At 40.5% G+C, this 17835-nt stretch overlaps 1 protein-coding gene across 1 annotated transcript in view; it reads right to left on the bottom strand.

Annotated features, from left to right (window-relative positions):
• LOC311098989 (A-type potassium channel modulatory protein DPP6-like) overlaps positions 1–17835 on the bottom strand; it is a 73544-nt gene that overhangs the window by 15013 nt on the left and 40696 nt on the right. Inside the window, exons 3-8 of the mRNA XM_084139571.1 lie at positions 16744–16842; positions 10618–10712; positions 10424–10498; positions 10254–10306; positions 2664–2745; positions 646–766 (exon numbers count right to left, since the gene is read on the bottom strand). Coding sequence (XP_083995697.1) covers positions 646–766; positions 2664–2745; positions 10254–10306; positions 10424–10498; positions 10618–10712; positions 16744–16842 — 525 coding nt within the window. The remainder of the gene's footprint in view (positions 1–645; positions 767–2663; positions 2746–10253; positions 10307–10423; positions 10499–10617; positions 10713–16743; positions 16843–17835) is intronic.

Genomic DNA, 17835 nt, shown 5'->3' with positions numbered 1-17835 from the left:
GGGCAGTAACCAAAAGGTCACTGGTTCGAATCCCTGAGCTGAATAGGTGAAAATGTGTCGATGTGCCCTTGAGCAAGGCACTTAACCCTAATTGCTCCTGTAAGTCGCTCTGGATAAGAGCGTCTCCTAAATGACTAAAATGGAAACAAAATGGTCTCTAGGCACTGCATCGCAGTGCTAGCTGTGCCACTAGAGATCCTGGTTCGAATCCAGGCTCTGTCGTAGCCGGCCGTGACCGGGAGACCCATGGGGCGGCACACAATTGGCCCAGCGTCGTCCAGGGTAGGGGAGGGAATGGCCGGCAGGGATGTAGCTCAGTTGGTAGAGCATGGCGTTTGCAACGCCAGGGTTGTGGGTTCGATTCCCAAGGGGGGCCAGTATGAAAAAATAAACTGTAAGTCGCTCTGGATAAGAGCGTCTGCTAAATGACTAAAAATGTAAAAATGTAAAATGTATTGTTCCTTATCCTTGTTTGAAACATGGTACAGAATAGATGGAGGACTTTCTTTGTCATTCCATGACCTGTGTTTCAATACTGCTGCAATACTGGGGTGTAACTAACAAGCGTTCTCTATCCAGCTAGTATTTGTAGTTCTGTTAGAGTAGCTGTATGCAGTAGTGATGGTGTATTTGTAGTTCTCCTACCTTCATACAGCCAGTCACTCAGGCCATTGAAGATGACTCCCTCCTTCCCTGTGGACACCAGGCGAATGGTCCTGCTCTCCACCGTTGCTCTGTAGTAGATGTTGTTCTCAAAGATAAAGATCTGGGTAAAAAAAGGACATGGCGCTGGGTTGACTACACCATCGTCCCATTACTGTCAGTATGGTACCTCCAAAATAACTGTTGGGTGCATTTCAGAGATTTTGCTTTTGCCTCTTGCCAGGCTTTCAAATGCGTTCTTTTCAGCTTGACACTATGGCTGCCTTATAATTACTAGATCAAAACAGAATTACTACCTTATAATACTAAAACAGTATTACCTTATAATGAATTACTAGATAAAGAAAAAAGACTGACACTCCTCCTGGGGAACTTTCATCAGTGTGACATTCACTCAGTTCTGAAAACACTCATCCATCCTTCAGCCTGGAGACATATCCACTCAACACAAAAAGACACATCAACACAATCTGGACTGAGTGACAAAACATGCCTTAAAGCATTGAATACAGCAGATATAAAAGGAAGCAGATTTCATAAGAGGTCATATTCCACTCTATCTCCAAATAGAGTAGTAAGCAAAACACCCCTCTGCTTCTAATGAAGGTACAGTAGCCGTCTGAATCACTGAAGGGGCACACACACACAACCATGCACACACACACACACACATTTTGGCTGATTGAGAACTGGTTCAGACAGGGGTGTCAGTGGGGAGGTTGGCATTACTGTGTTCAGCTGCTGATGCTGTGTTGGACTGCTGGTGTATGCCCACTGTGCCATAGTGAGTAGTAGGGATTAAGAAGACTACTGCTGGGGGGGTGAGTGTGTGGCACCACCACCAATCCACTGTCAATCCACTCTCCTCTCCTGTCCTGCAGCTTTACCCTGTGTCGGTGGGAGAGGTGGGAGCAGTTATATTTCTCTCTTCATTTTCTACACCCTTTGTACATGAGGCTCTAATGTGTGTGTGTGTGTGTGTGTGTGTGTGTGTGTGTGTGTGTGTGTGTGTGTGTGTGTGTGTGTGTGTTTGTGCTGTGGAACCAGGGGACAGAGAAGCATCCTGCTGTGATCAGTAAGCCATGGGCAATTACTCTACATGACAGAGCAATCAGCACCGCTGGATCCACACACACACGTTTTATATATGTAATGTCATATGATGGACAACTCTGACAATTGCGACAGGTTTTAATATGCAAAATCATTCCGTCCAGAAATGGGAGAAGAATAACTAACTGGTGTTATCAGGTGAGAGTAAACACATCGGCTCAGACAGTTCACCCATACAGCTCTTCATTAAACCAAACACGCAGATAAACATCAAAACAAAAATAAACCAATCCGGTACTATATTACCATATGCAAATATAACTGCTTTCTCCCTTGGCAGACGACGCAATCTCATATTGTACTAGCTTGAAATATTAATATTTTCTCCCTCTAAATGTGTCTGTAGCCTAATTTAGACAAATTATATGATAAGAGCAATTATGTAAAAACCAACAGATTTGCAGTAAAAGGTAAGTTAGTGGAGAAACACAAGGAAATACAGCCTATTACTGTTGTTCTGTAATTAGTCCAATCTGAAGTGCTGTGTGTTATGAGGTGAATGAGAAAGTGTGTACTAATGAGTGAAAACAACAAAGCTATTGTAGCTGTGAGAGACGCTGCTCTTTTTAGAAGATCTCTCCTTTCACACAATAACAACAAGACTGCTTCCTGTTTTAACCATAATAACAGCGTTTTGACATAATCTCCAACGTGGTGCTGTGGAGAAAGGGAAAGCATAGAGGGGCTTATTATATATCACGGCTTATCACGGTGTTTGTCAAATATTTGTCAAATGGCATGCCTTCAAAATGTTGGAATAACATTTGTTTCAAGTTCAAGGCTGGAGCATATCGGTAATGGAGATGTGTGTGTGTGCGCATTTGTGCGCATGTGTTTTTTTTTCAGTGAGACAGTGAGGTTGTAGACAGGTGTGTGTGGTCTCTTACCAGCTGTTGGCCCTTGGGTCCCCATCCAGCATACTGCAGGGGGGCGTTCCGTACCTCAGGAGGATTTAGACTCCACGTCTCCCTGTGGAGATAAAACACACACTCTGTCACAGTGTGTGTGTGTGTGTGTATGATGTGTGTGTGTGTGTGTGTTTCAGGGTGTGTGCCTCAGACTGTGCAGAAAAATACATGGTATCTTCCAGTGAGCTATCTAGGTTGCTTCTGTAATGGTACTATCAATCATCCAAAGCCAAATTTAGCACTAGAAAAGTTTGCTTAACTTTAATACTCAGTACAGATATGGAACAAAAAGCAGGCCTGACAGAGTGTGCTACATAACAACCCAGCAAACCGGGAACATTCCCTGAATATTAGCCAAGTTTCCAATTAAGTTCAAGTTAGGGTTTTTAACTAACATTAGGATGATAACATCCCAAAAACATTCAGAGAACATTTTTGTTCAAATCTATTTACTTATCAAAAATGTTTTAGATTAAATATCATTGGAATGTTCTAACATTCACTAAAAACTGTTGTGCACAACATCTGTAACAACCACCACAGAAACTTTCCCCAAAGGTTTGTATGTTTGTATACAACAATTGACTGATGTTACAAGACTTTTCCTATAACACATTTAATCTGTTCTTTAAAGGTTCCCAGAATGTTTCATTACGTTGTGGGAACAGTCTGGTGGGAACAACACAAAATATATGTTCCCAAGACATAAAACCAGTTGTGCGGATGATTCTACAATGTTTCTTTTAGGATGCAAAAAACATTCACCTGATGTTACAAGAACGTTCCCAGAACACATGTTGTCTGTTCTTTAAAAGGTTCCCAGAATGTTTCATTAGGTTGTGGTAACATTGTGGGGTCATGACAAGAGATATGTTCACAAAACGCAAAAAATGTCCAGTTGTGCTGACATTCAGATAATGTTTGTATCAGGGTGCACAAAACATTCCTTTGATGTTGCAAGAATACTGACAGCCTTTGAGTTTTTTTAACGGTTCCCAGAACATATAATTAGGTTGTGGGAACAGGGAATGTCCAACATTAAGGACATTCCCTTAATGTTGTAAGAATGAAAGTTCGTTTTTATGACATTCATAGCATTTTTGTTTTAGATTTAACATAATATTCCATTGATGTTCATGCAAAATACATTTTACCTCATCTTGGAGGTCCTCAGAACATTTAAAAAACATTTAGAAAATTGTATATTTACCGTAGGTTTGACCTAATATTACCACAACATTCTCAGCATGCAAATTGGATGCTGATTGGAATACATCCCCATCATGTTTCTCTCCAGATTTAATGGCAATTTGTAGGTGATATGAAGACACATGGCATTTTAATTTCATTCATAGGACATTTGAACAGCATTTAATCATACAGTTCAAACACAACCATATTTTTTTACTCTTCATACAGTACCAGTCAAGTTTGGACACACCTACTCATTTGAGGATTTTTCTTAATTTTTTACTATTTTCTACATTGTAGAATAATAGTGAAGCCATCAAAACTATGAAATAACACATATGGAATCATGTAGTAACCAAAGAAGTGTTAAACAACTCAAAATATATTTTATATTTGAGATTCTTCAAAGTAGCCACCCTTTGCCTTGATGACAGCTTTGCACACTTGGCATTCTCTCAACCAGCTTCACCTGGAATGCTTTTCCAACAGTCTTGAAGGAGTTCCCACATATGGTGAGCACTTGTTGGCTGCTTTTCCTTCACTCTGTGGTCCAACTCATCCCAAACCATCTCAATTTGGTTGAGGTCGGGGATTGTGGAGGCCAGGTTATCTGATGCAGCACTCCATCACTCTCCTTCTTGGTCAAATAGCCCTTACACAGCCTGGAGGTGTGTTTTGGGTCATTGTCCTGTTGAAAAAGAAATGATAGTCCCACTAAGCGCAAACCAGATGGGATGGCGTATTGCTGCAGAATGCTGTGGTAGCCATGCTGGTTAAGTGTGCCTTGAATTGTAAATAAATCACAGACAGTGTCACCAGCAAAGCACCCCCACACCATCACACCTCCTCCTCCATGCTTCACGGTGGGAACCACACATGCAGAGATCATCCGTTCACCTACACTGCGTTTCACAAAGACACAGCGGTTGGAACCAAAAATCTCACATTTGGACTCATCAGACGAAAAGGACAGATTTCCACCGGTCTAATGTCCATTGCTCGTGTTTCTTGGCCCAAGCAAGTCTCTTCTTCTTATTGGTGTCCTTTAGTAGTGCTTTCTTTGCAGCAATTCGACCATGAAGGACTGATTCACGCAGTCTCCTCTGAACAGTTGATGTTGAGATGTGTCTGTTACTTGAACTCTGTGAAGCATTTATTTGGGCTGCAATTTCTGAGGCTGGTAACTCTAATGAACTTCTCCTCTGCAGCAGAGGTAATTCTGGGTCTTCCATTCCTGTGGCGGTCCTCATGAGAGCCAGTTTCATCATAGCGCTTGATGGTTTTTGCGACTGCACTTGAAGAAACTTTCAAAGTTCTTGACATTTTCCGGATTGACTGACCTTCATGTCTTAAAGTAATGATGGACTGTTGTTTCTCTTTCCTTATTTGAGCTGTTCTTGCCATAATATGGACTTGGTCTTTTACCAAATAGGGCTATCTTCTGTATACCACCCCTACCTTGTTACAACACAACTGATTGGCTCAAACGCATTAAGGAAAGAAATTCCACAAATTAACTTTTAACAAGGCACACCTGTTAATTGAAATGCATTCCAGGTGACTACCTCATGGAAGCTGGTTGAGAGAATGCCAAGAGTGTGCAAAGCTGTCATCAAGGCAAAGGGTGGCTACTTTGAAGAATCTCAAATATAAAATATATTTTGAGTTGTTTAACACTTCTTTGGTTACTACATGATTCCATATGTGTTATTTCATTGTTTTGATGTCTTCACTCTTATTCTACAATGTAGAAAATAGTAAAAATAAAGAAAAACCTTGGAATGAGTAGGTGTGTCCAAACTTTTGAATGGTACTGTATACTTCTGGGCCCATATTTACAAGGTATCCAAGACTATGAGTGCTGATCTAGGATCACTTTTGCTTTTCAGATCATGAAAAATAAGCCGGGGGGGGACCATATCAAGCGTCTCAAAGTAGGAATTATATCGGGTGCTTTTTTAAAGTTGAACATGTTTTGTTTAAATTCTGCATTTCTGACTGGATTTATAAATCTGGACGAAATAAAGACATCCGCTCTTTTAGTAGTTTACAGTGCCTTCAGAAAGTATTCACACCCCTTGACTTTTTCCAAATTTTGTTGTGTAACAGCCTGAATTTAAAATGGATTACATTGAGATTTTGTGTCACTGGCCTACACACAATACCCCATATTGTCAAAGTGGAATTATGTTTTTTTTTCAAGTTTTTTTCTCTCCAAATTAATAAAAAAATGAAAAGCTAACATTTCTTGAGTCAAAAAGTATTTAACTTTGTTATGGCAAGCCTAAATAAGTTCAGGAGTAAAAATTAGCTTAACAAGTCACATAATACGTTGCATGGCCTCACTCTGTGCGCAATATTAGGATTTTTAATGACTACCTCATCTCTGTACCCCACACATACAATTATCTGTAAGGTCCCTCAATCAAGCAATGAACTTCAGATTCAACCACAAAGACCGGGGAGGTTTTCCAATGCCAATGGTCCTCTGTAGCTCAATTGGTAGAGCATGGCGCTTGTAACGCCAGGGTAGTGGGTTTGATCCCTGGGACCACCCATACATAAAAATGTATGCACGCATGACTGTAAGTCGCTTTGGATAAAAGTGTCTGCTAAATGGTATATTATATATTATATTATAAAGATGGGCACCTATTCGTAAATTTTTTATATTAGTGTTTAACAGTCAGAAAGTTACAGACTCATCATTATTCACGATTAATTCAGGACTATCTGTAATCATGGTAGCATCCACATTAATGTAGAAGTGTTTAGAAACATATTATATTCTATTTACAATAAAAGTGACTCCAAAATGACACAATACATGATTTACCATTCATTTCTATTGGAAACAAAATCATCTGAAACACAACCAAAACAAACAGCAAATGCATCCAACAAGTTTGTAGAGTTATAGAGTCACATGATGTAATCATTGTGTGCTGTGAATATGGGACCAAATACTAAACTTTGACTACTTTAATACACATAAGTGAATTTGTCCCAATATATTTGGTCCCCTAAAATGGGGGAACTATGTAGAAAAAGTGCTGTACTTTCTAAATGGTTGACCCGATATGGATGAAAATACCCTCCAATTAAAGATGACAGTCTGCACTTTAACCACTTAGTCATTTCAAATCCAAAGTGCTGGAGTACAGAGCCAAAACAACAAAATAATGTGTCTCTGTCCCAATACTTTTGGAGCTCACTGTATACAACCTACAACACAGTCCTCAAATGTAAATTTTCATTACATCTGGAGAGAAACATAATGGGAATGTCTTCCAATCTGTTTTCTTATGCTTTAAGGAGCTACAAATGTGCACGCTGAGAATGTTGTGGTAATATTAGGTCAAACTTAAATATACAATTTTCTAAATGTTCTTGAAATGTTCTGAGGACCTCAAAGACAAGGTAAAATGTGTATTGTGTGAACATCAATGGACTATTATGTTTAACCTAAAACAAATATGCTATAAAAATGTACTTATTAAATTCTTACAACATTAAGTTGTTACAACATTAATGCCCTGTGCAACTTAACTTAAACATTGTATGAATGTCATCACAACTGAGCATATTTTGTGTTTTGGGAACCTCTCTCTTGTGATGTACCCACACTGTTCCCACAGCCTAATGAAATGTTCTGGGAGCCTTTAAAGAACTCAGAAAGGCTGTTCTGTCAACATTCTTGCAATGTCAAAGGAATGTTTTGTGCACCCTGATACAAATATTATCTGAATGTCAGCACAACTGGACAGTTTTAGTGTTATGGGAACCTATCTCATCATATCCCCAAAAGTTCCCACAACCTAAATAAATGTTTTAGGAACTTTTAAAGAACATAAGAAATGTGTTCTTGGAATGTTCTTGCAACATCAGGCAAATGTTTTTTTGCAAGCTAATAGAAACATTGTAATAATCAGCACATAATCAATCCTGTGTGGCTCAGTTGGTAGAGCATGGCGCTTGCAACACCAGGGTTGTGGGTTTGATTCCCACAGGGGACCAGTATGGAGGAGGATATTTTTTAAATGAAATGTACTACTGTAAGTCGCTCTGAATAGGAGCGTCTACTAAATGACGAAAATGTGTGTGGACAGTTTTTGTGTTTTGGGAACATACAGCGCATTCGGAAAGTATTTAGAACCCTTCCCTTTTTCCAAATGTTGTTATGTTACAGCCTTATTCTAAAATGGATTCAATAAATGTTTACTTCGTCAATCTACACACACCCCATAATGACAAAGCGAAAACACGTTTTTAGAAATGTTTGCAAATGTATAAAAAAATAAAAAATAATAATACCTTATTTACATAAGTATTCAGACTCTTTGCTATGAGACTCTAAATTGAGCTCAGGTGCATCCTGTTTCCATTGATCATCCTTGAGATGTTTCCACAACTTGATTGGAGTCCACCTGTGGTAAATTCAATTGATTGGACATTATTTGGAAAGGCACACACCTGTCTATATAAGGTCCCACAGTTGACATTGCATGTCAGAGCAAAAAGCAAACCATGAGGTCGAAGGAATTGTCCGTAGAGCTCCGAGACAGGATTGTGTCGAGGCACAGATCTGGGGAAAGGTACCAAAACATTTCTGCAGCATTGAAGGTCCCCAAGAACACAGTGGCCTCCATCACTCTTAAATGAAAGAAGTTTGGAACCACCTAGATTCTTCCTAGAGCTGGCCAAACTGAGCAACTGGGGAGAAGGGCCTTGGTCAGGGAGGTGACCAAGAACCCTATGGTCACTCTGACAGAGCTCCAGAGTTCCTCTGTGGAGATGGGAGAACATCTTGAGGAAACCTGGCACCATCCCTAAGGTGAAGCATGGTGGTGGCAGCATCATGCAGTGGGGATGTTTTTCAGTGGCAGGGACTGAGAGACTAGTCAGGATCGAGGGAAAGTTTAACAAAGCAAAGTACAGAGTGATCCTTGATGAAAACCTGCTCCAGAGCGCTCAGGACCTCAGACTGGGGCGAAGGTTCACCTTCCAACAGGACAACGACCCTAAGCACACAGCCAAGACAACGCAGGAGTGGCTTCGGGACAAGTCTCTGAATGTCCTTCAGTGGCCCAGCCAGAGGCCGGACTTTAACCTGATCGAACATCTCTGGAGAGACCTGAAAATAGCTGTGCAGCGACTCTCCCCATCCAACCTGACAGAGCTTGAGAGGATCTTCAGAGAAGAATGGGAGAAACTCCCCAAATACAGGTGTGCCAAGCTTGTAGCGTCATACCCAAGAAGAATGAAGGCTCTAATCGCTGCCAAAGGTGCTTCAACAAAGTACTGAGTAAAGGGTCAGAATACTTATGTAAATGTGATACACCTGTTTTTGCTTTGTCATCATGGGGTATTGTGTGTAGATTGATGAGGGGAAAAAACAATTTAATCAATTTTAGAAGAAGGCTGTAATGTAACAAAATGTGGAAAAAGTCAAGGGGTCTGAATACTTTCCGAATGCACTGTATCTTATATATCTTGTCAACCTAATGAAACATTCTGGGAACCTTTAAAGAACAGGCAAAATGTGTTCTGGGAACATTCTTGTAATACCAGTTTAATGTTTTCTTGCACCCTAAAAGAAACATTGTATAATCATCCGCACAACTGGACAGTTTTTGTGTTTTGGGAACATATCTTTTGTGATGTCCACATGTTCCCACCAGACTGTTCCCACAACCTAATGAAACATTCTGGAAACCTTTAAAAACAGATTAAATGTGTTCTGTGAACGTTCTTGCAACATCAGGCAAATTATTTATACAAACATTCTATAATCATCACCACGACTGGACTGTTGTTGTGTTATGAGAACATTTGTCACGACCTAAAACATTTTCTGGGAACCTTCACAGACCCAATTTTGGTTTGCTGGGAAGATACCTGGCTGATATTAGGCTGATATTAGGGATGGGGTTTTAACTTTATCCACCAGTTGGCAGCACAACCAACCAGGTGCATAGATGTGACCGCCGACGCTAAGCACTTATGTAGTAGAAGGTCAAGCTGTCCCAGAGAACATTCAACAGTTTACTGTTTCATCTAATCCTTAGACAAAAATAAGATGAGAGTGTAAGAAAGAAAGAAAGAAAGAAAGAAAGAAAGAAAGAAAGAAAGAAAGAAAGAAAGAAAGAAAGAAAGAAAGAAAGAAAGAAAGAAAGAAAGAAAGAAAGAAAGAAAGAAAGAAAGAAAGAAAGAAAGAAAGAAAGAAAGAAAGAAAGAAAGAAAGAAAGAAAGAGAAAAATATATTTAAAAAAAAAGAAAGAAAGATTTAAAAAATAAATAAAAAATGAAAGAAAGAAAGAAGAGACAGACAGACAGACAGACAGACAGACAGACAGACAGACAGACAGACTAACTTACGGGGTGATGAGACTACAGATGATGTAGAAGGCCATGCAGGAGTGCTGGTAGACCTGCAAAGACAAACACAGCTTCAGCATCCAGCATCCAGCATTCAACCTCAGATGGCAGAAACACCCAACAAACTCTGCATTTGAGACAAAAGAAGAAGTGTGGTCCTTTCTACTCACTGGGGCCACGTTGTAGGCCAACAACACATGTTCCAGGTCTGGAGATATGTGGTACTTGGTGGCTTTGAACATTTCCTGGATAACAAATAAGTAAGGATGTTTGAGTCATATTTATTACAAATGATCATCATACATTTTTCAATACCATGTCACCTACTTATACACGTTTGGGAATAAAATAAGCTAATACTCACAAACTTCCTGTTCTCCACCAAAACGACCATCTCCTGTGTTTCGACGTTGAGTTTGACCACGTCCCCTTCTCGTGTTCGATACAGTAGTACATTGTCTGGAAATAATAAACAGCACAGAAGAGAGAGCATTACATAGTGGATTATGCAGCCGGCTGTTTCAAACAGTACATATAGTGCTGGATCAGGCCTTAGTGGGGCTAAGAGGGGCCAGCCTTCTGCACCAGACTGGGAACAGATATATTTTAGGGGGGCACAGAGGTACAATTGGAGCAGGCCCTGCTGGCATCCTGTTACCTCTGCAGCATATACAGTAGCTGTAGGGTGTGGGTACATACAGTGTGATCCCACTGGGCACAGACGTAAATTCAATGTCTATTCCAGGTTGGTTTAACGTATTTTCATTCATATGACATGGAAACAATGTTGATTCAACCAGTGTCTGCCGAGTGGGATGGTCCAAGTGGTAGACCATTTTCACATTATTGTGCCGACCCAAACCATACTGTGCTGGCTCAGGTATTTGGTTCCTATGGTGGATGCATAAATAGGAAAGGACATTACAGCTTGGCTTGGTTCTGCTCAGCTCTGCTCAGTAGTGTGATAATGGTAGTGTTGTCCTCTATACCAGAGCCGATTCCTCAGTCTCACTGTGTCCTGTTCGTATTAACCCCTCTACCAAGAGAAGTGCAGAGAAAAGGTCCTTGCTGCTCTCTCCAATGTTTTTACCCTTCAAATAAAGGTTGATTGAATAGCCATCTCATCTCCCTTACTTACTATTCGCCACAGCATTAGCAGTATAGTGCTGATGCTACTCATACTGGAAGGATCTCATATTGCTGGACATAATGGACTTTTATTTGGATTTTATGGTAGTGTGTTTTTCTTTTAAATTAACTTCAAGTTTGTTTGTTTCTGTATTCTGTTTTGAAAACCTTTTCCTGCTCCAGTCCAAATATTTATTCAGTCATGACAGTTCATCTCTCAAAACCATCAGTGGATGCATTAGGAATAATGGAATGTGTATGAGTATCCTGCAAGTCCAAACTGCTGAAGGCCTTCATTAACAAAAGCCATTCATTAAATTGCTGTAATTAATCAATCAATGAAAACGAATGAGAGCAGTGTACAGTACACAGTGTCCCTGTAAGACCACAGACAGAGTGAAGGCAAAGTGACTCAGTCTCCTTCCTGTTTCTGTGTCTCAAAGGCAGGGCTCGAAATTAAGGGTGTCCCGTTGTCCTGGGGACACAATATGTCTGGGACGCTTCAAAACAGACTCTGGGACAGTTCTGTGACGATAGATCCAAAATGCATATAACCACTGTACATCAAAAACATTTAAAAAGCAATGAGGCTGATGCAACAGATCAGAATGTTTAGCTTAGAATGTTGATAAACTATTATTTCTTCACATTATAAGCGCAGCAATGTGCACACGGCAGTAGGCTATGTACGAATATTCCAAAAATGCAAGTAGCGGGAACACACTGTTCTAAAAAGTGCATCACACATGCGAGCGGTTTCATGTGACAGATGAAAATATCCATAAGAAATTCTGAAAAAGGGGAGATCTAAAGACGCAACAACTAGCATGGGTTGCTAATATGACTAAGATTGTGTCTGGCTGCTGGACAATGAAAGAAAGCTGGTTTCAATGGCATAAGGAAGTGTTTATCAAATAATTCCCTCAAAGTTTCTATGGTCTGATTTTGGCTAGGCTACTTGAAACAAGGTAAGACATGCCTCATAACATGGCATAAAACCTCCAGATTTTTAATAATGAAGTTTATGGTTAAATAGTTTCAAAATGCTGACTGCCTCCGGTCAGATTGCAAGGATGGTGACACTTGTTACGCAACAGGTACTGGCCTTTCTCTCCACGCTTGTATTTGATCTGAACGAACCGTGCCTCGAGTAGGCCTACGCCAACAGAATCAAGCCTTTAGACGTTAATGTTAATTATCCTACATTATATTTGTCAAACATGACTGGAGCTTGTCGTATATTTATATAATTAAAAGTCTCATTAAAGTTTGGCTAGATTTTCTGGCGCCTCCCTCATGTCAACATCGGTGTGGACACATCACCTAAGCTACACTGAGATGTAGGCTAATTATTTATGTACAGGTAACTGCCAAAATAAAGGAAACACCAACATAAAGTGTCTTAATAGGGCGTTGGGCCACCATGAGCCACCAGAACAGCTTCAATGTGCCTTGAGATAGATTCTACAAGTGTCTGGAACTCCACTCTATTGGAGGGATGCGACACCATTCTTCCACGAGAAATTCCATAATTTGGTGTTTTGTTGATGGTGGTGGAAAACGCAGTCTCTGGCGCCACTTCAGAATCTCCCATAATTGTTCAATTGGGTTTAGATCTGGTGACTGAGAGACACACACACACTCTTTAAACCCCCTATGCTCCTTTGAAACCCCTCTTTCAAAGCCACTGAGATCTCGTCTTCTAGCCATGGTAGCGAAAAGAATGGGCAACTGGGTATTTTTATACATGACCCTAAGCATGATGGGATGTTAATTGCTTAATTAACTCAGGAAACACACCTATGTGGAAGCACCTGCTTTCAATATACTTTGTTTCCCTCATCTACTCAAGTGTTTCCATTATTTTGTCAGTTACCTGTACATTTATGCAAAAATAAATTTGAATATTATTCCAATGTTGGCCTTTTTTAGAGGTAAATTATTTTATGTGAATTTCTGGCTCAGTTGACAGACCCATTTATCCATTTCAGTAGTAGGCTACTCTTATTAGCGTTTTAAATCACTGTGAATGACCTTGGTCCTAGAGTAGACCCATGTTGGCATATCAAAACATTAAAATAAACAAAGTATTTTAGCATTTAGGATGGTTCATCTTCAGTTTGGGAAGGTTGTTATTGCACTTTTGGGACGATTCTGGGACGGTGATGAAAAAGGTTAGTCTTGAGCCCTGCTCATAGGACAGCTTCAAAGAGACCGGTGATAAGCGGTGATCAAAGAGCAACGGTGGATCAATTATGTATCACTGAATGAAACCAACGCAACACATATTGATGAGGACTACTGAAGTACAAGGTCGCACGATCCTACGCATTATCACTGGTCATTAGAACCAAATATTGAGCTGATTGCATTAACTTCACTTTGACACGGAGGAATGTCAGACGATGACTCACTAAGGTTTTATCAGAGGATGATAGAGAACATTCCAATATTGCGTTAGAAAAATACACGCTTTGAAGTTTGTGTGTGTGTGTGTGTGTGTGTGTGGTGTGGGGTGTGTGGTGTGTGTGTGTGTGTGTTTCTGCTGGTGAGGTTAATTATCATGGTCCATTTGCTGAGGGAAACGCCGTTTAGCCTGCTGTTTAACTTCTCTGCAGCCACCATTTCCCTACATAGTCCTTTGGCTGTCTTTTACAGAAAACTCAGCAGGGAAAAACACTGGACATCAGCATGTTGCCAAAGTCATGGCAGGGCCGACTGGGCCAAAATATTCTGCCATGATTTGAATTTTCAATTCAGTTTAAATTATCTTCAGAGATATCCAGACTGAGTGAGTAATTATGACGATATAATATATATTATATTATTGTGAAAAGGCTACTTTCTGGAGAAGAAGATAAGCTAGGTTACTGCTGCATACAGTGTCTAAAGTTGTATATAAATCAGTACAGTGAGGGAAAAAAGTATTTGATCCCCTGCTGATGTTGTAAGTTTGCCCACTGACAAAGACATGATCAGTGTATAATTTTAATGGTAGGTTTATTTGAACAGTGAGAGACAGAATAACAACAACAAAAATCCAGAAAAACGCATGTCAAAAATGTTATAAATTGATTTGCATTTTAATGAGGGAAATAAGTATTTGACCCCTCTGCAAAACATGACTTAGTACTTGGTGGCAAAACCCTTGTTGGCAATCACAGAGGTCAGACGTTTCTTGTAGTTGGCCACCAGGTTTGCACACATCTCAGGAGGGATTTTGTCCCACTCCTCTTTGCAGATCTTCTCCAAGTCATTAAGGTTTCGAGGCTGACGTTTGGCAACTCGAACCTTCAGCTCCCTCCACAGATTTTCTATGGGATTAAGGTCTGGAGACTGGCTAGGCCACTCCAGGACCTTAATGTGCTTCTTCTTGAGCCACTCCTTTGTTGCCTTGGCCGTGTGTTTTGGGTCATTGTCATGCTGGAATACCCATCCACGTCCCATTTTCAATGCCCTGGCTGAGGGAAGGTTCTCACCCAAGATTTGACGGTACATGGCCCTGTCCATCGTCCCTTTGATGCGGTGAAGTTGTCCTGTCCCCTTAGCAGAAAAACACCCCCAAAGCATAATGTTTCCACCTCCATGTTTGACGGTGGGGATGGTGTTCTTGGGGTCATAGACAGCATTCCTCCTCCTCTAAACACGGCGAGTTGAGTTGATGCCAAAGAGCTCGATTTTGGTCTCATCTGACCACAACACTATCACCCAGTTCTTCTCTGAATCATTCAGATGTTCATTGGCAAACTTCAGACGGCCCTGTATATGTGCTTTCTTGAGCAGGGGGACCTTGCGGGCGCTGCAGGATTTCAGTCCTTCACGGCGTAATGTGTTACCAATTGTTTTCTTGGTGACTATGGTCCCAGCTGCCTTGAGATCATTGACAAGATCCTCCCGTGTAGTTCTGGGCTGATTCCTCACCGTTCTCATGATCATTGCAACTCCACGAGGTGAGATCTTGCATGGAGCCCCAGGCCGAGGGAGATTGACAGTTCTTTTGTGTTTCTTCCATTTCCGAATAATCGCACCAACTGTTGTCACCTTCTCACCAAGCTGCTTGGCGATGGTCTTGTAGCCCATTCCAGCCTTGTGTAGGTCTACAATCTTGTCCCTGACATCCTTGGAGAGCTCTTTGGTCTTGGCCATGGTGGAGAGTTTGGAATCTGATTGATTGATTGCTTCTGTGGACAGGTGTCTTTTATACAGGTAACAAACTGAGATTAGGAGCACTCCCTTTAAGAGTGTGCTCCTAATCTCAGCTCGTTACCTGTATAAAAGACACCTGGGAGCCAGAAATCTTTCTGATTGAGAGGGGGTCAAATACTTATTTCCCTCATTAAAATGCAAATCAATTTATAACATTTTTGACATGTGTTTTTCTGGATTTTTGTTGTTGTTCTTCTGTCTCTCACTGTTCAAATAAACCTACCATTAAAATTATAGACTGATCATTTCTTTGTCAGTGGGCAAATGTACAAAATCAGCAGGGGATCAAATACTTTTTTCCCTCACTGTATGTAAAAGTATGTGGAAATAAAATACATTCTGGTACTACTTTTGTGTTTAATGGAGAGTCAATGAAAAAACAAAGTAGTTTGAATCTCTAACACTAGAGGGCGAACAGTAACTTGAGCCAATATTCATGTGAGTTTACTTTCCACTTGACTTTGTCAAGGTTAAAAAGGTTAGACCAGCCCTACATCGCTTTAATTTGGGCCATTCCTGTCCTGTACATGCTCTGCATACATTATAGCTACAGTACTGTATGGTGCATAACAGCATAAACTGGATGCTTATTGTGAAGAATCTACCATAGAATGACATACAGAATCAATTTCTTTGGGATTTACTCTCTGGAGACAGTAGTGGAAACAGGCACATTTCAAGGTTCCATTGGATTACATGACTCTGTCGTTGTGTCTCTGTATAACACTTACTTAGTTATGTGGGCTGTCTGTCTCTGTTCTAAGGGAATAACCATGAGACTATAACCATGTAATCCTTGAGGACTTGATAATGAGCATTCACAGTAAACACGTCGGCTGAGTGATCCATTATGCCTTTAAATCAGGATTTGGGTTTCTATGATTATGTTTAGGCAATTGAAGTCCTAGTTAGGTTTCCATATGTTTTATGTGTGGCCCTCTTGTTTGATAGTAATGGCTGTCTAATGGGAAAAGTAATGCGGCTTGGAATACATACTGGGATAGAGTCATTGCCTTAGCGACCGCTGTCTACCGTATGTAAATGTGGTGCTCTAATAATGTAAACTGATATGTAACAGTTCCTGGTTGGTGGGTGCTGTGTTAGCTTCAGTTTCTATTGGCAGGTGAAAGGGCAGGGTGTAACTATAGCAACTCACCGCTGAGCCATGTAGCGTCGGGGTCGTGCACGTGAAGATCTCCTCCAAAGACGTCCTCGATGGTGACTTTCTTCTTGAGGGCAAGGCTATCATCTGCAACTGCCAGTGGAATATATCAACAAAACAAAAGTGGAAGAAGACATAGAATGAATCAGTTACAGCAATATGATACTGTTATGTTTTAATTCTCTTTCAAATAAAAAAGGGATCTGGCCATCTTTGTTACCTGGTTACTGTCAGTCAGTCAGAACTCTGACTTAATTACTTTACAGTCTGCCTTTGTGACTTGAGTAGCTTTCAGCTGCAAGAAAGTGCATTTTCCATTTCCAAAAATCTTTAATATTTTACTTCTCCTGCAAGAAGTTGCCTAAGGGGTCATAAAAATAGGGTAGGAGACATCTGTCAGAATCAGACTATTATCTGCTGTTTCTGTCTCTGGAGATAGTAGGACTGTAATTCCCATATCACAGGCACAGCGATTAAGGAAAGGTTACAAAGAAGAAAGAGACTCTTGGCCCAGGGTAGCGCTCCATTGAACCGCCAGCATCAATTCACAGCAGCCTGTAACTCCCTCTAACCCAGCTACACAGGGTAGACAGCAGAGACCAGTCAGGGTAGACAGCAGAGCAAGAGGGTTGAGTTACATAAAGACGGTGGTGTGTGTGTGTGTCTATGCCCCTTCAACCCCATATGGGAGCTTTACATAGTTATCTTCTCCATTCACCTGTCAGTTTATTCAGGAAAAGACAGAGTATTAACAGTACAATATGCTAGAATGGACAATCGTATGTGTCAGTGCCAGTAAGTGGATTTTGCAGAGAATTGAGAGAACTAAAAATACCTTTGCAAGTCTCTGTATTTGAAAATGTATCTTCATCTGTTGGTAAAAGACCATTGAGAGGGATTCCCAACATCAAATAAAATCAAATAAAATGTTATTTTTCACATGCGCCGAATACAACAGGTGTCGACCTTACAGTGAAATGCTAGCCCTTAACCAACAATGCAGTTTTATGAAAAATAAGTGTTAAGTAAAAATAATTAAAGAGCAGCAGTAAAATAACAGTAGCGAGGCTATATACAGGGGGTACC

This window comes from Coregonus lavaretus, assembly GCF_964263955.1.
Source record: "Coregonus lavaretus genome assembly, chromosome: 23".
Lineage (NCBI taxonomy): Eukaryota > Metazoa > Chordata > Actinopteri > Salmoniformes > Salmonidae > Coregonus > Coregonus lavaretus.
This window is presented reverse-complemented; position numbering and strand designations above follow the sequence as displayed.